The sequence below is a fragment of the Gymnogyps californianus genome, chromosome 8, assembly GCF_018139145.2.
Source record: "Gymnogyps californianus isolate 813 chromosome 8, ASM1813914v2, whole genome shotgun sequence".
NCBI lineage: Eukaryota > Metazoa > Chordata > Aves > Accipitriformes > Cathartidae > Gymnogyps > Gymnogyps californianus.
Window position 1 is genome coordinate 16,039,614 of NC_059478.1, and position 21,607 is coordinate 16,061,220.

At 39.4% G+C, this 21,607-nt stretch overlaps 1 protein-coding gene across 1 annotated transcript in view; it reads left to right on the forward strand.

Annotated features, from left to right (window-relative positions):
• The window catches only part of DPYD (dihydropyrimidine dehydrogenase), a 361,479-nt gene that overhangs the window by 299,634 nt on the left and 40,238 nt on the right, over positions 1-21,607 (forward strand). Inside the window, exon 22 of the mRNA XM_050901009.1 lies at positions 10,906-11,085. Coding sequence (XP_050756966.1) covers positions 10,906-11,085 — 180 coding nt within the window. The remainder of the gene's footprint in view (positions 1-10,905; positions 11,086-21,607) is intronic.

The window sequence follows — 21,607 nt, forward strand, 5'->3', positions numbered from 1 at the left end:
TTTACAAAGTAAAAGCAACATGGAGATGACTCTACAAAAGAGGCTGAGTTAAATGTTGAAGAAATTGTGGGCAAGTTGTTTTACTCAGCTCAGGTTGATTTCAGACACAAAGCTAGCTCTACTGTAGACTGAGTTCCCCTTGTGTACTAGTGTGGAGGTGACTGGAAATGGAATCTGAAAATGTACCCAGCTCCTTGTTGGATATTGAAAATGTAAGTAGAAGGAAAGTTAAGCACAGTGGAAAATGCTGAGTTTCTTTTTTTGTTACTGCCATCTCCAATAATTACTTAGGGAATTTTGTGTGTTGTCTTTTAAATTATACGTATTGTAACTGCAGGGAGTTGTTTTCCAAAAAGGGAAAACGTAAAAGATTCAGGATTGCAAAGCTCTGCCGTCAGAGAAGTTTTTCTTGGAAACATTATTGGTCATACAAAGAAAATACGCATGTAAGAAATTTTCCTTTTTGTATCGTAGCAGCTCCATTGATCTTTCAGTCAGAGGCTGTAGCTGGCAGTGAAAGGAAGAAAGGGAGAGCAAGCAGTGGAGCAGGCTGTGCTCAGGGAAGGCACGGTCCAGGAGCCCACGCCGGCACAGGCGTGCGCTGCCATGCAGCTCGGCTCGGGCTCGGTGTGGGGCTAGCTGGAGTTTGGTGACCGATCTGCCAGTTTTCCTAGTGGTAGAAAAATCTTTTTTCTGCCCAGGAAGGAGGGAGCAATCTGGGAATATGAGCCCTGATGCCTTTTTGAAGTTTTTTTTCCTGCTACAACACAAGCCCCCTGACACCGCTTGATCTGGCTGGCAAGAGGTCCTTCTATCCATGCAATTTGACTGAAAGAAACAGAGAAACCATTTTTCTGAAGCTGGCACTATGTTTAAGAAAGGGTTTAACTTCCTTCAATATCTGAGTTATGTTGCTGCTTTTCTTGCTGATATTTATTATTTGGACAGAGATAGGTAAAACAATCCCTAAGGAAATGTGGAAGTGGGTTTTCATCCCAGACACGAAGGACTCAGAGGGTCAGAACTATTCTATTCACACGAATCTCACTCTTCAATGGACACAGCAGCTGCTGCACGAATTCATACAGGCAAGCTGATAAAGGATGAAAGTAATTTTAGCTGAAATAAAATGTGAGAGTACTAGAGGGAAAGACTCACAAGGATGAGGGGTTAATCATTGCAGGACTGAACTGAGGTTCCAAAATGGAAAAATTACTTTTCTGTTTGATTTTGAGAGGTCTGCAGCTTTCAAAATTCTGGTCACAGGAGGATGTCCCTCAGTAGATGGTTCTCATTAGTTTGTTGAAAACTTCTTTGAGAAAACTGTTTTTCATTGACAAATTTCATTTAATCAAAATAGATCTGGGTTCAAGTCCCTGCTGTGTCTGATTCAGAGTGTCCTGGGATGAAGCACACTGAAGCTTTACCCTGCATCCGTTATGCATTAATGAACCTGAGTATTACTAATGATCAGGAAATAGTTACTCTGTCACAGAAAAGTTTAAGGATGGAAAAGTTTTCCAGTTTAAACTGATAATCAAAATTCTAAAAATGTGTGGAATTAACACATTTAAAGAAAAAAATATTATTTGGGTGAATCAAATCTTTGTTTCAGTCATTTTGCAACATATTTTAGTTTTGACCTTTTCATTCCAATTAACTTGGATTGCAAAACAGACATTTTCAAGTTAAATGGAGCCGTTGCATTCCATGTTACCAAACAGCACATATTGGTAATTCTGAAACTCTTTTCCACATGTTTTTCAGAACACAGTTCTTTTCTGAAAAGTGTGCTTTCCTAGAACCACGGTCACTTCTGACAAATATGCCTTTCAAAAATGGAATAATGGACCAACTCCAGTCCAGAGAGGATGATGTTCCTGTTGGTTAGCTCTCAGAAAACAAAATCTTAAAAACACTGCTAATTTCTGACTAAACGTGTTATGTTACTTGATGACTTTTAACATCAAACCACCAGATCAGAGCAACTTAACTGATGTCTGCTTTAGAAATATCTTTGGAGGAGCTGGAGGATACAGCTCATGGAAATAGGTCGAGTAAATCTACATCTGCCCAGCACAGCTGCTGATGCTGTACCAGCAGCTGCAGAACTGCTGGGAGAACTGAAGGATTTCATTTTCCACAACAGTACTTATAAGAGAGAGGTGAGACCTTTGGGTGTTAATAAATGAAATATTAAGTGATATTCAACATATATTTAAAGATAGTTGTGGAGCCACTATATGTGATTGGACTGTTTACACAGGGGAGTTAGCTCATCTGCTTTCAAAGATATCTTTCATTTTGTAGATCTACAGTACAATGATACAATTTGCTATAGATGGCTGATTATGAGGCAGTTCCCCACACTCCTCAATGCTCAAGGCATGTGGAATCATGTTTGTTTTCTTAGGAAAGATGATCACGATCAGCACTTTTATCAGTGTGTGCGCCCACCTACTGCATAAAGGTCCACTTTGTAGTTCCAAGAACTGACAGAATGCTTTAGTGAGATAAGGAAATATAACCATTCCTCTAGGGGTGGTTGACAGGGGAAAAAAAAAAACAATTACCTCAGGGAGCCTTCTGAAAATTCTTGATTTCTTCCACATTTCCCCTCTCAAAGACACAGGATACAAAATTGCATCGTTCAGGGTCCCTTGTTAAGTACCAGTTTCCCACTCCCAAACACCCAGTTTAGCTATTTAGATCAAAGACGTATTAATTGGCAGAGAAGAACTTAAGGGGAGGAAAAATACATTTGAGTAGGCTAGGAATTAATGCGTCGGATAACGTTCCTAAAGGATCCCTTACAGTGCTCTTATCCCCTGCCGTGCCCTCATCTGATAAGTGGCTAATGACTTCTAGACTTTTTTCTCCTCCTTCGTTGTTGGCCACTCACAGTTGCCCAAGGTTGCTGGAGTCCAATACACGAACAAGGTCTGTCTTTCACCCCTTAAAAATCAGGTACTTTGGGGTCTCTGTGCCAGCAGGAGTAACCGTCACCTTAGTGCTGGGGAGGCTTTTCCTTACAGCCTGTCTCAGGAGGCTGCTGTGGCTTTAACACAAGCTGTGTGGCTCTTCTTGCTGCCCAGCTACTGCATCCTTATTTCCTTACCTGTGGTCCCTGCCTCGATGCTCCCTAACTATCAGCTCAGCTCTGCTCAACACCACGTCAGTGTTATGTTGACCTGTTGTAGAGAGGATCCAAGCTGTACAGAAGATAGAGCTCTTATCCCGTGAGCTTGTCTCGCATGGGCTGGCGACCTTCTTTTCCTTTTAACTCATTTTGAGCTCCATTACTTACTGACATTAGCCTATACTTCTGATCAGAGTGACACCTTACCTCAAGCTTGTCTGATGAACTCACTTGAGGTATAACAACATAACTGAAATACTTCATTACTGACACCCACATGACATCGGACCATCCAGTCATTTTTTTTATATAGGTTTCTTAAGCCCTATGTGAATGGTTGCCTACTCTGCAGAGCCTGGAGTTGTTAGCATCTTTCTTTGAATCTTTCTTCTGTGTGTTGCCCCTCAAGTGTCACTAGTAAGCCCTCAGCTCATTAGGACTTCAAGTCTAGGACTCGGTAAAAAAGATTATGTGGGTTTTTTCCCACAATTCAGACAATTCATAGATGTAATATTAAAGTCCTTCAAACTGCTTTCTGAAAGCCATACTAGACTTTGGAACAAATAGTAGTTCATTAGTTCATGTATATTAGCTCAATTCTAATGTTTTAAAAAGGCTATCAGCTATCATCCAAATCAATTTTGCATCTTGATCCAGTATCTGAAGCCTTGTTAAGTAACATCCCATCTGCTAACCTATATCTCTAGAGTCATTTAAGCAGCTAATGTGAATGAATCAAATCATTCCATCTGTACTGTATCAATATTTGGGAAGCTTTTTCTTACTTACAAATTTGTTCTTTAAAACAAAGAATCTCATTTTTTTCCAGAGTGCACCACATTTTTTGATAATCCACTTCCCCTGATGTTCTTAATCCTACAACCCTCTAGCAAAAGTAATAATTGCTGATAGAAAGGATAATTTAGGCTACGCATTTAATGTACTGGTAAGTCAGTGTTGAACGAGACATGAGGAGGAGGAACGATCGTTATACAAGCAGCCTTTCGATAGACATTGGTATCCTGAAGATTGTAAGTACAGAAATCCCTCTCAGAGGAGATTTTATTTGTCTGCTTACTCTCACATCACAGCTCTTGCCACATTATTGTGAGTACTGTGTCAGACAACCAATGCTGTGTGTACTGCTTTTTACTTTCTGGATCTGGACACATCTAAATCATTGTACAGGGGCTAGAAAACATACATTTTCATTTCCATAGGCACGAGCTATGCAGCGTATAGATTGCATGGTCCAGAAAGATCTCCCTTTAGTTGAGTCAATTTTTGCTAGTTGCTTTTGAGAATAAATTTTAAATTGTATGTATGCCTTTCCCAAATCATAATCATCCTCTTGCCCACTACAATAAAATTAATTTTCTTAAGGTTGTCAATTCATATGCATACCCAGATGGGCACAAATAGAATCCTTCCTGAAGCACCTTGCATTCATTTACAACTTCAGTCTTTTTCCACCAGAATCTTAATCAATAGACAGTAATCAAAAAAACAGTAGCCTCAACTATACACTGAAAAACAGCTTAGAGTCATTCATAAATGTTTCTCTAACAGGAAGGTGGATTTATGTCTTCAATACTTATCAGGAAGACTTTTTAATAGAAAAAGAAAGCTTCTATAAAAAAGATGATAAATAATGCTAAAATTGAAAATATAATATAAAATCGAACAGTAAATCTTTTGCTTAACATTTGGGCATATCAGTAAAAATATTTCAAAGGAAGTCAACCAAATTAATGGAAAAGCAAAATTGTTAATCCATTGTAAAATCTCTCGCAGGTATCTCAGAGGAATAATAGTTGTTTATCCCCTTGCTATGGTAAGAATATTAGAAACTGTGAAGTCAAAGGCCAATTTCCTAATCGGATGGCATTTTGAGAACTATTTTATTTAGAGATCCTATGCAGTTTAGAACCAAAGCTGAAATAAGTCTCTGTCTTCTGGGGAAGCAAGATGGCATTCTGCTAAATGCTAGAATTTTATCATTTGAAGGGGAAAAAAAGGCACAAAGAAAGCAGCCAGCAAGACCTAAGAATATAAAAGCATTTGAGATCTCAGAAGGAGTTTAAATCAATGCACTGCCACAGTTACAGCACAGATGAAAGAGCCTGCTGTCTCAATTGCCAGGAAACTACTTAGAAACTCTCACTTTGATTTTTTTTTTTTTTTTTTGGTAGTCCGTTACATTACCACTAAATGCAATATATGGGGACATCACTGCTTTGATGTTGTACAGCTACAACAAATGGAAACTAATATGGTAGAACAGTCAAGCTTTGTGATTTGCGTTTGTATATACAAATATCTACCCATCAATCTTCTTGCTTCTAGACCGTATATCACTGCCACCCATCTGCCTCCTTACTGTTACTTCTGTTTTCATTAAAATGACAGTTATTTTACACCTATATTCTGAAGAGAGAAACATATATTTCGGAGGGGTGTAAAAATTAAAATTTTCTCCAAACTATGGTCTCCTACCACAAATTCATTGTTGGCAAAGGATTTTAATAGTGCTTTGAGGCAATTTCGAATAGGAGCATGACTGCTGCCAGACATTGCAGCATTCTTGTTCTCACAGATCTAGTCACACCAAGAATACTTACACTTCTTGCAAAGCAACACGTTATGAAACAGGCTAGGTTCTCTGACCTGCTCAGCCTTTTGCAGTGAACTAGCAGTATATGAGATTATAGACACACTACCTCTTGTTAGTTGAAAGTAGTGTAGGGAAGATCTGATACAAACATGTCTAGATCTGCATCTCCTCTGCCACCTCTGCTGAAATCCCTGCTATTGATGGAATAGAAAGAATGCAGGTGGGGATTGGGGTCCATTTTTGGCACCATCTTCCCCACCATCACCTGTCCAGCTGGGATTTCGCCATATAAGTGGAGTGCATATAAGAGAAGTGCATTGTTTCCTCTTTCTAGTGTTGCAGAAAATATTTTCTCCCCTGCAACATCCCCCAATGGGAAAATGCAAGGACAACACTGAATAGGAATTGCTTTAGAGGGTGATCTGGCTGGAAATGGCTCAGCCACTTTGTCCAGGTTCTGCACGGATGGCAGAGGTCTTCCACACCGTCCCCCAGGATATGCCAAAGTTTGGACAGGAACCACCTCCATTTTTGTAGAGAGCAAAACAAAAATAAAATGCAATGTCTGGGTATTTTTCCCCATTGCTCCTAGAAGCATAGACTATGGACAAAACCTAAAAAGTCTTACGCAGACAGAGCTCTCAGTAAACGGTGCAGGGGATTTGCCTCAGTAAAGACTTCAGAAATTGGCATCTCTCTGTTGTGTAATGATTCTGCTAAAAGCAAAGGCATTTGTGATGTTTTATAACTGATGTGGTAGTACCTGTCACCAATAATGAACTTTTTCTTCTAAATATGTAAATTAAAAGTTTCAGATTGATGTGAATGATTAATTACAATCATGTAACCTGTAAAATTCTTTTTACACAATAATAATCTCCGGACAATTTACTCCAGTTCCTCAAGTAAGATTTGTAATGGCTCTAGATCCTTTGACAAAGTTAGACTCAATATTTATGTTTATTTAGTAATAGAGCAGACAGGTCGTTTCTTATGCAAGACATCAGCAGGGACCTTTGCATACCTCTCCCATCATTGCATTTTGCAGAACAGTTTTACTTAGAGCCTTAGCCTGTGATTCATTTCACTTCCCCATTCCCCAATGAGATCATTTGGTATATGTTTGATTTACCAACAGCAAAGCAGGCATTGTGTCTTTTAGTATCTCAGAGATGTCTGTATAGATTAGAGTTGTAACCTACAGTTGCAACTTATAATGAACAGTTTTAGATTTCAGAATACTGAGAGCACGATATACTTGATCATACATAACATGTTGGCCTGCTTGTCTCTTTTGGGACGTAAGGGGCAATCATTGGAGTCTGGATCTGGGAGAAAGGGGAGGAAGTGAGATGTTAAAAATGAAATTGTAGCTGTTCTACTGCCAAGGCAGAGCCAGGTAATGCAGTACAACCAAGCTTGTGCAAAATTATCTCCCTGTATATTAGTGCAATATGAATAATGTACGTTACCTTTCTAAGCAGGAAAAATGTTGCACCTTTCTCTTCTAGCCCAAGTTCTAGTCCAAAGCTACAGACAAACACAAGCAAGACAGCAGGACAGCACTTGTCAGCAGGACAGCTAACAGCTTCATTGTGGTCTGGACCTCACTCTGTCCCATAGGTTGCTCACAGGGCCTGTCTCTCATCTTCCAAAGAAGAAAAAGCTACTTTCTACCTAAATATTTCAGGTGAAAGCCTGAGTCAGTGAACAGTTGAATGTTAATTTACTCATAAAACAGATTCACTTGGATTATTTAGGATCAAGTGATGTTAAACAGGTGCCATCTCTGCCATGCGAAGTCCCAGCACTACTGCTTACCAGAAACTGGGCTGATAAACCACATGAGGAACCGATCCACATTTGCTCTTACACTCATCCATAAGCGGCTTCTGTTGGCCACAGGATACAGACTGCTGGTCTGGCACAATATGACCGTGTGTATGTTCTCAGTTGTGAAGCTACGTTTTTGTTCAGGCTTTTGCTTCAGGGTCTAAAGGGAAGCACATTTCTCTGTGTTTGTTTGGTAAAAGCGTGATGCTGAGGAGAGGAGCTGAGCAGGCAGGGCTGGTTGCAGCTCAGTTTCGTGCTGCTGCTCCAATTGGTGTGCAAGGCATGGACAACGGCTGTTACAGGAGCACCCTGCTCGCCTTTATCTCTTGTTGAGGTAGTTTAATAAGACATTAAGTGAGAGGTGGTAGCAACCAAAAGGTAGCCATTTTAAATATGGCCATAGCTGGACTGCTCTTTCTGCTCTTCACACCTGTAAAATAAGATACCAGCAGAAGAGGGGGCTCAACATTTAGCTTTGCAAGGGAGGGGAAGCATGCCTGTTCCCAGTGCAAGCAGCAGGAGCAAAGCGGGGGCATTAATGATGTGTGGAGACAGGTCGGTTCAGTTCTTCTGCAATTTTTCCGGATGCGTGAGTTTGAGTCTCACCTGGTCTATTGCCCTGCCACTTCTCTTGTGCTGAAAAGAGGGCACAGTGTCATTTAAACTAGTGATTCAGAGGCAGCCAGGTATGATGCTAAAAACCTCTCTCTGTGGTGTAGAAATTGTCATGGCTGATGGGTCAGGGTGACCTTTTATCTTGACTTTGTTCACCACCTTTTGAAATGCAGCAAAGGCTTCTACATTGATTCATGGAAGATACTGTAAGCCTGAAACACAAATTTCACCATCTGATATGTGCAACAAGAAATTTCAAACCTCAGAATGTTTTGGAATTTGCCAAAAACATGGCAAAACTATTTCCGTTGGTTTTGTATGTGTTAATGTTTGAATCTCTCTTCTTCTAGGAAAGGCCTATAAACATAAGCACTCGCTTTTATCACAGTGAAATCAGTGAAAGGCATGTCTTTGGTTAATTATCTGCACCATTGGGCACCATAGTCATAAGGCTCCTACAGAAGAGGAGGATCGTCTGAAACCACTTGCTAATTCTGTTTCTAAGTCTTTCCATTTCAGATAACATTTTTCTTTAGTGCAGAGATTTACATTTTTCTTAAAAAATTGCATTTTGCCTCGGGTTCTGAAACCTGCTTGGCTGTCCAGGGAAGGCAAACAGTGCACTGCACATAGACTCACAGGGATCAAATGTTAGCTCTTCGTGTGATATCATCTTCTGCACATTTTTATATTATTGCAGTTCATAACACTGCACCACAAGATGGAAAACAGTAAAAGCCTCTTTATTTATAAGGTTATTACAGGTATCCTCCAGTGTATCTCATGTGTATACATCCTGTCAAAATATTTCAGGATTTTGACAACAGTGCCTGAACTTGTTTGAAGAGACATGACATGGCTTTTAACTGTATTTTTTTACAGTTTTAGTATTTTTAAGAATAGCTAATAGAAGTGTTACCCATGCACTAAAAAAATAGAGAATCCCTTAGTGAACAAAAAGGTTTAAATAAGCATCAGTTGAGTTTTGCAGTTAAATAACCTATACAGGAAATTATTATGATGTTCTCTATAATTGCTCTGGAAAAAAGAAGTATTGAAGTCTATGGAAGGTGTAACAGACCTAATTAATGCCCACATTGTTTCTCCAGAGAAGCAGATTTTGTGTAATGTAAATGCACTGCATAGAAAATGTTCTTGGGCTTATTTTGTAGTTTGCCCTTATTTTTTCCTTGTACAGCTGTAGTGTATGGTATTTTACAATGTTATGTGTAACTGTCTTCAGAATTGCAAGTTGTATTATCATTTCTGAAATGTGAAGAACAATTATATATTTCCTGTATTTTTTAAGTGTCGATGTCAATTATGATCCAAGGCGTGTTTTCATGTCCAAGGAGTGTGGATGTGTTTGTGCACACACACACATTCATATTCTAAAATAGGTGGCTATTTCATTGTTGTGTTCATTATGTGTGTATGTAAGTGTACGTATTATCAGGAGCATTCTTTTAGCTTTTAGAATAAAAGCTGAATCAGAGGCTGAAAACACTGACACATCTGGAATTTCAGAGCATTTCCAGGGACTGACAATTACTGGTACTCAACCAACCCTGCACCTCGTCACTGATGGATGATTAGAGTTTAGCTAATGAGAAGGTGCGCAGAGAAGAGTCAGGGATTTTTTATTCACTTGTCAGTTTGGTTGGGGATCTCTGTGGGTTTAAATCGGAGTTGATATCCACAAAGTGGTCCAGAAGAATCCATGTAAATAGTCAGACTATTCTCTGCTGTCAGTAGTTTTGTGTTTACATGTTAAGCTCTGCAGGTCAGGGATCATCGCTTTGTATGTTTGTATTGCTATCTGTGTTTCTAAAGCATTTGAAATAAAGTGGCCTGGCCTCCCAGTACCACTGAATGGCAAACGGTGATTAGCAGAAGGGGACCATTCTGTTCTGTGCCTGGCAATGCTCACCCATACTAACAGGTCAGCTTAACGGGTGCTATTTGCTGAGACACTTTCATTGGAGCCAGATTCTTCTCAGGGGTATCCAGTGAAAGGACAAGAGGCAATGGGCACAAACTGAAACACAGGAAATTCCGTTTAAATATAAGGAAAAGCTGCAAGGGAAGTTGATCACTGGACCAGGTTCCCCGGAGAGGTTGTGTAGTCTCTGTCTTTGGAGATATTCAAGCCCCGACTGGATACAGTCTTAGGTAGCCTCCTCTAGTTGACCCTTCTCTGAGCTGGGAGGTTGGACAAGACAATCTCTAGAGATGCCTTGCAACCTCAACAAGTCTGTGGTTCTGTGAGTTGATTGGGACCTAACTGGACATATCTGTGCTTCCTGAACAGAGCAGGCTGGGGAATACCACTGTCTGTCTGCAGGCAAAGGTCTGAGCATAGCTGGTGGTTTGCCAGCACGCTTGGCATGCTCAGCATCAGCACCCTGGAAGGCACGCTTGGGGCTGGGCTTGCAGGCTTACTTCTGAACAGCCTTCAGGTCTGGTCTAAGGGCTGCTATTAGGAAACCTAGGTATAACTAGTGTTATTGAGTCCTTTTTTTCTGAACTGCAGTGGTGGTATCATGACATAGGATTAAGCAGCCAATTAATATCCTGAATTCTTGTAGTCCTTTCCCAGTGAAATTGCAGGAAGGGTCATCTGATAATCAGTAAATCTAAAGAGCTTGCTAATTCCGTATGTCCTCTACCAGAATGTTCCTGATAACTGACTTACATTTCATAGGTGTGCAGTGCAATCCAGAATCAAGATTTCACTGTTATTGATGACTACTGCACTGGACTGCAAGCTCTTCTTTACCTGAAAAGCATTGAGGAACTTGAAGACTGGAATGGACAGAGTCCTGCAACCATGCGCCATCAGAAAGGAAAACCAGTACCTAGAATTGCTGATCTGATGGGAAAGGTATTTTGTTTCATTGCCATTCCTGTATAACTACACCATGTCTTGGCTTTGAATGCAATTCCATAATCATTGTATGCAGTTTCTGCTACTTACCTTGATTAACCACTGCTGCTGTCACAATTAGTCACCAAGTCTTTTTCCTTCTGAGTATTAACAAATATCTGAAGACAGCTTAAGAAGACAAACTTGAAATGACTTGATATGGGATAACATTTTTACTATGCATATGATCTCTCCGCTTGATTCATAACATCATGTCTTTAAAAAAAGGGTAGGATGTAAAATTACAAATGCGTTGGAACAAGTTCTGGAACTGCTTGTTTTAATGAAACTCAACTCGATTCAGATTGATACTAATATTGTGCCAGAAGTTCCTGGGTGTTCCAGCCAGGGTGCAACATTCAGGAGACATGAAAGCCCTCTAGCACTGGACCTGACCAGCTGAGACAGTTTGTCACAAACCAGCTGTTAGTTGGAACACTAGATCAGATCGGAGTGGCCCTTTGATCATCGTACCTGAGCATCTCATGGTCTTTCATGTGTGCTGACTCCCAAACCCTCTGCAAGGCAGGGAAGTTCCAGGTGAGGAACAGTGACACCGAATAATTTAATAGATTCCGCAAGATCATTTAAACCTGGAAAGTCTGTGGTGGAATAGGAATGTAAACTATGGTCTCTCTGAAATCCTAACCTCTGCACTGTCTTTCCTCTCTGCTCTAGTAGTTTCTTGCTACAAAAGCATCTTTGGAGATTTTTGCCAGATGCAATGTACTGCAGCTGCCCCAGTACTGCTCACCCCTCCACCAGGGCATCAGCTGATCCATGCTGAGAAGCAGGGAGGTGTAACTGGCTTCTTACTGATGCCCCGCTGCCTACTGCTCTAAGCAAAATACCTGCACAGCAGGGAGGCTGAGCTTTTGTTTCTGGTTACTAGAGGGGATCACTTTGAAGACTGATTTCAGTTATACATCATGCCTATTGATTATCCTTCCAAAAATCTGATATAACACTGTTGAAAATGTTGTAAAAAGTAAAGAATTACAAAAGAATAGGATTTGGAGTGTCAAACGCCTCCAAATCTCTGCTTATCGTTGCTGATGACTGGAGTTGGATTTAGCAGGAGATTAGAGACTCCTATATTGTTGTTGTTCTCTGTGGAGCTCTGGAAATTATAACATTACCTTCCAGGAGAAAAGACAATCCTATTCCTAAAGCTCTGGATAATACACTGCTTAAAAATAAAACAAGATATAAGCAGTTTCATTTTCATCTACTTATGTTAAGCAGTTAAACCAGGCTCAAAGGGTTATATCTAAACTTCCTTCCTTTAACACCCGTAGAAACATACACAGCATTTCTAACTCATGTAACAGAGATTTGTTGTAATTCTTCTTTAAAGCTGCATTCAGTGTTCTATCTTTGTATTACCTTTGTATTTTACTAAACAGACAACCATTGTCAAAGATGTTTCTCATGTTCTTTTGAATGAGAAAAAAAAATTATAATTCTTACGCTTGTCACTACATCAATAATTAACTTTAAACAGGTAGCATGAAAAGGTGCTTTAAGGAAGCATTTAATAATTCAAAGGAATCTTAACTTGAAATAGGTCACATGAAAAACAATGAAAAACAAAGCACCTATGTAATCTTGTCTGGCTGACTCTGTTAGACATTTAAAAGGAACAAGGCATACAGAATATAACTGATTGTGTATTTGATTGCCCTTAGCACTGAATTATGTCATTGGATCATTGCTACTAAATAATAACATATAAAGTTAACCAGGATGCATCATTGATAAGGTAGTGATATATTTTAGGCATAAGCTCAGGACGGCTGTTTGTCCAGGAATGAACATTCAAGGGAAAAGGAAGAAAAAGAATACAACACAGGTAAAAGGAAATACCATGATAAATGATCCTAGTAGGGGCAATCAAATACAAAGTCTTGATATCATTAATATTTATAATATCATAATTAGCAAGACTGTGCCTAAGCAGTGTTATTAGTGTAACTAATTATGTTATCATAAACTAAGTTTGCAGTATTATAGGAATCAGTATTCTTACCTTCATAAATTATTATCAATATTGGATTTCATGTACTTGTGCCTAGTAAATTTACTTAAGTACTGTAGTTTCATCATTTCATTGAATTCATAGATTCAAATGCAAATATCTAGCTTGCTTGGCAGCAAGTCATAACACACACTTCTGATTCTCTTTCTAAAATAAATTCACTAAAAAGTATGTCCTTACTCTCTATTTGGAAAAGAGAAGATAGCCTGTTGATGTGATGTATATGTTCTCATCAATAAAAGTAATGTGTAGGAATGTGTATGTTATACATGGAGTAAAATGTGACAGCCAAAATCCTGCAAGATGATTTTAAAAACTTATAAGGAGCTGTCCAAGTTTGTTTTGGTATTACTGTAAGATGAAATGCAGTTGCTTCAGTAAGACCCCATGAGAAGCTAAATAGCAAATACTGATGAAATTTTGCATTCAAAAAAAAAAGCGAAGATGCTAATTTTGATATGTTGTATTTTTGGTGCAGTAAATGTAAAAATATAAAGGAATCATCCTCCATTTTGTTACAAAATTCCTATTAATTTTCACATAGAATCACGGGGATAAGAAGTTCAGGCAATTGACAACTTAATGAGAAGGAACTGAGGGACAAGAATTATTTTCGACAGCATCAAGAACCACTTGCCTTCTGATTGTATACAGTCATTGAGCCTCTCTCAGTTTTGAATATATTACAGAGTTAGGACTGGTCCTATTCCCAGTTAGGTATGTTCATAATAGTATCTATTTTTATTCACAGTGCAATATTGAATGCTAATGTCCATATTTTTATATAGCAGTGCACTATTCTTTTGATAATTCATTTTCTGTGCTGGTTTCAGCATCAAACAGATGCTAAGTGCAGAGTGTTGCCACAGGAGAGTGACACAGTAGAGTTTTGTCATGAAATATTGTAGTATTTGATGACCAGAGTAAACTAAAAGATAAATACTTTCTTCTAAATGGTACACCTGACATCAAACTGAAGCTGTCTTGCCATGCAGTCACCAGATAAATGACAAACTGAACAGTTATCACTGTCAGTTGTTACATTTATCACAATAATTTCCTTCCTAAACAGAAAGAATACTAAAAATACTGTGCTAAATAGTGTAATATAATAAGTAGTTTTATAGCAAACATATCAACTTTTGGCTGAAAAAGAGAATCATGTTGATTAGTACCTTGTTCATGCTTCTGCATTAATGAAACCAGTACTTTCATCTGATAATTTATAGCCCTTAACATATGAGAAGCCTCATAGCACTGGAAATATTTTGGAAACTCGAGTACTGTTTTTATGTTTTTCACTGTTGCAGAATTTATTTTTTGGTATATAGACTCTAAATTTATCATCTTTGAGCCAGCTAGTAGATATTTTCTGATAGTCTTTTCAATAGCGCTAGCTTTTTCCCTTTTGCTAACACAGCAGTTGCTGCTGGAGTCAATACTTGCTATTGTCCAAGATGCGACCTGTGGTACTACACTGCCTGTAATAGCAGTGAGATTCCCGCTTAGAAATGCTAACCTCCGTTGTGGCTTCCAGTCACCAGGTGATACTGTTTTCCATAGCTCCACCAATTTTATTCATTCTTTCCTGTGGCTGTAGCCTTATCATAACCGCTCCAAAGACAGTCCTAGCACAGATGCTGCATCAGACTCACAAAGGTGGACAAAGCCAGTCTTCTGGGCTTCCTTCCTCATTGCTTTTCTGATGGCTTATTTAGTTGGGTTTTTTTTCTGTGGGAGGACCTGACATTTGAAGCCTTGACACAGATGACTGTCATTAATATCACCTCTGAATCACCTTTCCATTAAATGCATGGAATAAAACTTGTCAGCTTGTCTCAGCTATAATCTCAGTTTGCAGATCTCGACACTGAGATGGGAGAATGGCAAGGTAATGATGACACCACACTGCTTCTCACTGACTCCCTCGAGGAAGAACTTTTGTAAAAGCACACTTACCTCAGCATGAATTTAGGACTGAGATCAAGGGCATGATGCAGTCAGGCAGACAGTTAAGATGTAGAGCATGCTCTTACAACCCAAAGTTATTAGGGTGGCTGCATAAGAGAGAGGGAGAGCACAGGTAGTATCCTTATAATCCAAAATTAACAGAATTATGTTTTAAAATAATGTTCCTGAGTTTCTTTGGAAGATACATGACCGGGAACAATAAAGATAACTGTCCTCACCAGGTATCTGGATAAGGTACAGTATTCCCCAGAGGTGCAATTTGATCTCCTGTATGTAGTCAGTGTCTCACCTTGTCTGTTTATTACAGGACTCTTTTATTAGTTGCTCAGTGATCTTACTCCAGAGAGCCGAAGTGATTATGTCCCAGAAATGCACTGATGTCAGCTGGTAGTCACAGAAGTGGTATACTGTTTTTCTGTATAAACTTCCACCTAATTTCAGCTATAAAAATCATACTTAACGCAGTAGCCTCTATACATGCCAGGTAGCTAAACATTAAAAATAAGGCAGTGTATTCAGTTGGTAGGTGTGGGTTTATAGGAAGAGATAAATATATGTGGATGTTTCATACCTTGCTTTCAGCACCAGCTGTTTTGCAAAAACTGATGTTTGTTTGATCATGTCTAAAGGTTAAAAAATTAAAAAGAAGAAAAAGTAATAATTTAAGCACCTTGATTCCAGAAATATCCAAAACCCAAAAAAACCTGGTTTTTGTGGTGGATCCTCCTCACCTGTTAAGGTTGTGCTGTATTGAAAATGTTAAAAACATATCTGATAAAAACACATTTATAGAAGGTGGTTTTCTCCAGCAGGCAGATCAGAGAGAATGATCCTGAACATGCACAGTGTATGAACTTCAGTGAAAATTGTCACCTTAAATTTAGCAAGCTGCTGATTTTGTTCTCTGAATGCATGGACTTCCCATTAAGACTAAAATACACGCTTCCTTTAAGTATCTATGGATACTAAAAGCTGAGTCTTCTGAACAGTACAAACCTGCTAAATTCTAACTTGATTGCAGTCAAATCTAAATAGCCTTTTGTATGGCAGAGAAAAAAACCTTGCTATACCATCGAGATTTCATACAAAATATTTAATTAGCTCTTCTATTAAATAAATAAATAAAATGTGAACTCCCAGCCATGCAAGAACACTATTGCAATGCATGCACTACGTTTTGGCTGCCTTCAGATTCTTCAAGACCTCTGACTGCCTTCACTGAGCAGAGGTTTTCACCCTTCATTTTTTGAAGTGCTCCTTGTTATTCAGGAAGGCAAGTTTGTCCAGTATGGTAAAGAACTGTCCCCTTGTTTCCAGCACTGCATAAAGGCGACAGAACAAACGGTATTTGTGGCCACGTCCAGAAATACAGACCATCTCATCATATGGTGGTATAGAGATTGCAATAAAAAATTAACATTGATGAAGAAACCCTTTTTCCCATATTGCCATCACCAGTTCTGAAGAAGAGTCAGAGGGGGTAAAAAATTAATTTTAGGTTGTTTGACCCTTAGCTTGCACCTGAAATACAGCTCTCAGCCAGGCAAAGCCTCTTAAGTGTAAGCCAGTATTGATCAAGAAACCTCTTGGTTTAGTATATTCTGGGAACTGTGCATCAGCACGCTCAGGGAATGTTGCCGCATATGCTTGTTGGGTTGACCAAAAATAAGGCTCTCCCAAAATATATCTGAACCAGCATCTGCAGGCAGATGAGGAAGTAAGTCCTTTCCTCCTGGTTCCCCCTCTCAGTCTTTCACCTCCTCCCCTGACATGATGAAAGGTCTCCACAGCATGGCTCCAGGTGGGAGCCTGATGGTCCCTCTGTGGAGCATCACCAGTAGCGTTTCGGGGAGCTCCAGCAGAGCAGACCTCTGTACCCTGCTGTGCAAGTCACGCTTACCAGGTTTGCTGCCGTTGGTGAACCTCCCAGCGTTTGCAAGCCGAAAGCAATTATGAGCAATCCCTGGCCTGACCAATTTGTAGAAAAAAGGACCTCTTTAACATTATTTTTTTTTCCTAACTGGTCTGTTATGGAAGTTAATGTTGTGATTATCTACAGTGCTGTTTCTCACAGAGACTGCAGGTTGTTACGTAAAATGTATCTTCCCTAACGGTGAAGCCATTTGCAGTAGAAATGGATGAAACAAAAGGAACTGGGATTATTAAAGTGGATTTAAAGTAGTTTAATCTTTGTGGGTTTTATATGTACTGTGTGCTAAATTTGCTTCGAGCACTGAGTTTAAAGTTTCATATTCACAGCCAGTAAATGTGGCTATTAAGAAACAATGTATTCACGTTAACTCCTTGGCTGTGGCGGTTTTAGTGCATTCGCTGCTGGCAATGGACATCAAGCCAGGAAAATCCAACTCCTGATGCAAAAGGATTTAAAAAAAAAATCCAGGCACTGCCAAAAATACATAATTCTTTTTTTGTACTCTGCAGTTTGTTTTACTTAGGGAAACGGCCTGGTCATACCCTGCAGCATGCATTCATTACAGTGATCTTTGACTGGCAGATGCAGAGTAATAAGATGCATATTTTAGTGCTTATTATAATACCCTGTCCAAAAACAACTTGACAAATTTGTGATTTCGACAGTATCTCATTTTGCTGGCTGCAGTGCTCTGTGATTGCCTCGTCCACGTGGCTTCCAGATTATGCATACCACCAATACTGCTCATTAAAATGGCCACAGTTCACCAGTTTCGGTAGCTTGGAACGAACTTGGAATGAATTATTATACAACAAAGAGGCTGCTGTCATGCAGAACAAAAGACAAGCAAAAGAGAGCTTTGGCTTAATGAGGCTAAGTGAGTGTCTCCCCTGCACCACCAGCTACTTGACGGCCTTTGAGCATGGATTTTTTTCTCCACAGGCCAAAACCTTTGGTCTATTATTTTGTGTTTATGCACCTTGAGGCTAATATACATTTTAATATGCTGCACATGGAGAAAAAAATCAGCCATTAGATTAGAACATGTGCACTCCCTGTTAAGTTAATGACAGCCGAACATAGAGATAAATTTAGGTTTTCATATTTAATTATAGCACAGCGCAGTACGTTTAGCAAGGATAAATTGCACTATTATTATGCTTCATTTTTTTTGACATCTTTTCATATTAACCATGCGCACTTACCCCCACTTCCTCCCCAGTGTCACACATAATGTCTCTGTGCATCGTCCTTCTCTAACACCATTAATTTTTTATTCTGTACAGTTGTATATGTATTGTTGTATTTGTTACTTAGGGTTAGCTTGCTAGTTGGATAAAACCATTCAAAACAGCCCTTGTGTTAGGTGATCTACATAAGCAATAAGGACAGAAAAGACATAAAAAGAACTGGCCTGCGTGGCCAGGCATGGCTTCTCACGTCTGCTCCCAGAGCAGAGGTTCCCAGCCCTTCTCCACCAGATGCTTTCAGTGCAGTGCGCAGTCTGCGACTGCAGAGTGGTAACCCCTTTCTCAAGCAGCTGAATTAGAAAAGCCAGAGAAATAATGCATGGAAGGTTAAATGAGTTCTACAGAGTTTTGTAGTTGGATAATATTAATATGGACAATGGTGGTGTTAATATAAAATGTCTCTATTCTGAGGAATTTAGCATTGTTTTATTGTATAGGAACTAAAAGAGCTGATGTTGCTAGGTATGTGCTGTTTGTTGGGGCTTTGTACACGTGTTACCTCTGTTTGTCAGAGCTGTTGCTCCAAGAATAGCATCAGGAATTAGGCCAGACCTCAGCCTTATAGAAGACAATATGAAATTAAACATAGAGGCAAGCTGGCACGCAATTCAGACTTTGCATGTCCCTATCAAGTTTTAATGGGAGTATTTGACAATTTCTGTGCTGCCATGGATTTGATGGTGATGTTGGAATATTTGTTACTACCTGAGAGAGCTTTTAGATTTGCTTTCAGCTCTGGGCTGAGCTATTCAGGTGGCTGTGGTTTGTGAAAAATATGTTTGCATGCTTCACAAAATTAAGGAAATACTGCTATTTTCCAAAGTGGATTAGAGCAGGTAATAACTCATAGGAGAAGATTTTCCTCCTCCCGCTGTGTGTATAAGCAAGTAGAAGATATTATGCTACAGGCTTATTCCTAGATTATTCCTTATTGGATAGTTGTTTCGTGACAAAAGACACTGTGGCTTGATGACCAGAGGGTCATGACAGGAATAATAATCACCATATGAAAGGGTGTCTGGATCTTGGTGATAAAGCATTCCTCATCGCAATCAGTCAGCACTTGCTGGTGCAAGAATTTTCCTCAATGGCAGAGATCAGCTTTTTCATATTCATTGAGAGCAAATCAGTCTCTCTCTCCCCCTCTTCCTCTCCCCTCTCTTTCTCCAACCTTCAGTTCTGTACCAGCTTTTACTGCCAAAGAGATTTTTCTTTGTCAGGTGAAAGTCACAGAGTTTGGGGATGTTTAGGACACTGCAGTATTTGCGGGATTGGTATTAGTTGCAGAGCCTTATTCTTCGTGTCCTCACTGAGTAAAGCCCTGGTCAGTAGTGATTGATAGCTAATTGTCTACAGTTCAAGCACTAGAAAATGTGTTGGCAATTAATTTATGTGTGCAAAACTCTTCTCCCTGATTTTGTAAGTGCAGATTTTGATGCAAATTGCATCCGTGAAAGCAAGGTTGTGCCTTTCAAAATGTGAGCTATAATTACTGGTCTGAGAACCTGATGATATGAAATTCTTCCTCTAGAATCTACCCCTAGTGAGAGAAGTAATTTGTTAACAATATTGTGTATTTCTAAGCAGTACTTCTAACCATCTTTTTATTCATTAAGCACTGGTAAAATGCTTGATATTATACGAGATGTAGTCTTATGGAGTTGCAGGCTATATCCTACAGACATCCAGATGGCTTAGAAACATCTATGCAATCAGAAATGTCTCTTTTGTATCTACAGGTAGCTATTATTAGTAAAACCTACTTTTATTTATGTGTTCCCATTTTGTTTATGGTACTAGTCACAGACGTACTTACTGATGTGCATGTAAAGACTTGGGCTTTTAGCTTCTGAAAGAATCATTGTCCCTTTAAACTTCTCATCTAGGAAAGCCGTTTCCTTGGACAGCAAGGTGCTCTGTGCGCCACAGTGCTCTGTGCAAGGGAAGTGCAAAATGAAGTCGGTGGTATTGGTCATAGACAGCAGACTAAGTATTCATTTTCAGCTTGTTTTCCAAGACTTGTGTTATTCTTGTGCTAGTTTTGAGAGGAATTTTGACTGCAACATCTCTTAATTCTCTTAGGAACAGATTTGGTCCTTAAGTACAGCCCTAAGTGTAGTGACATGCACAGACGTACGAGAAATCTAGAAGGAGTGATTTATGGGGAGACGCTGAAGAAGCTAAAACTCTTAAGTGTCCATATGTCCTACCTAAATGATGTGTGTAAACATAAGAGGTGGAGAACTCAGTGGTCTACAAATATTTGAAGTTTGCAATCGATTGAGAGAGGGGGATTTTATGATGTAGAGTGAGAACTCAACCAAGACTGATGACTTGAATTGGAAAAAAAAGGAAGTGTTCAGGAAAAGCAGGAGAAAAATTATCCTGATTGGAAGGAAAGCCTTTTTGTAGAAATCATGGAGGTTTCATGCTGGGTTGCTGAGATTAAAGGTAGGGAGGACTTTTAAAACTTGAATGAATGAAGTCTAACAGAAGTATTGCTGGGAGAAATTTTGAGTTGCCAGGAGTATGTGCTGGACTCGTAGACTTTTCCTGTCTGATTTGCACAAGCTAGCCTATGGCCCTTTCCAGCATTTCAGCTGCACTCTAGGGACTATCCTTGGAAGCCACTGCATCTCAACAAAGTGTTCAGATAGTGACTCAGTATAAGCAAGTGGAGCTAACAGTATCTAATAATATGCAATTGAAATGTCTTTTTGCTTAAAGATTAAGATCATACTTAAGGAACGTGATTATGTCCTTTCCCACCTATTATTTTTATTGCTATAAAAAACCCTTGAAGGTTTTTCTGTAATCTTGTGTGGTTTTGATCCAACCACATGGATGCCTCAGCAGTCAGAGCAGTACTTCCTGAGTTTTTATGGACAAATGGATTAAAAATGTCTTTCTGTTTCATTGCCCATTAGTCATACATTGGCACAGGGCAACTGCCCCCAGTAATTGAACAGAGCTCTTGGGCACACCGTTTCTACATGTAGGAGTTGAGAAAAGAGATTTCTGCACTTTGCTGACCTATTCATGCTGTACAGAATTCATTAAGGCCCAGGATCTGTGTTTGGGTTGTTCCAGGGAACAATTACAGCCAGCCTGTAATCTGCTGCTCCGCAGCACATTGGGGCTCTGTAATAGTTTGAAGGGGCCTGGCAAGAATTTTATTGATTTCTTGGGATCTCATTCAGGCTGATTGCACTTGGGTACTCTGATGGTTGATGTTTAAGAACACCTACCCTAGCTGTTATTAAGAAGGTGGGTCTAATCCTCACATAG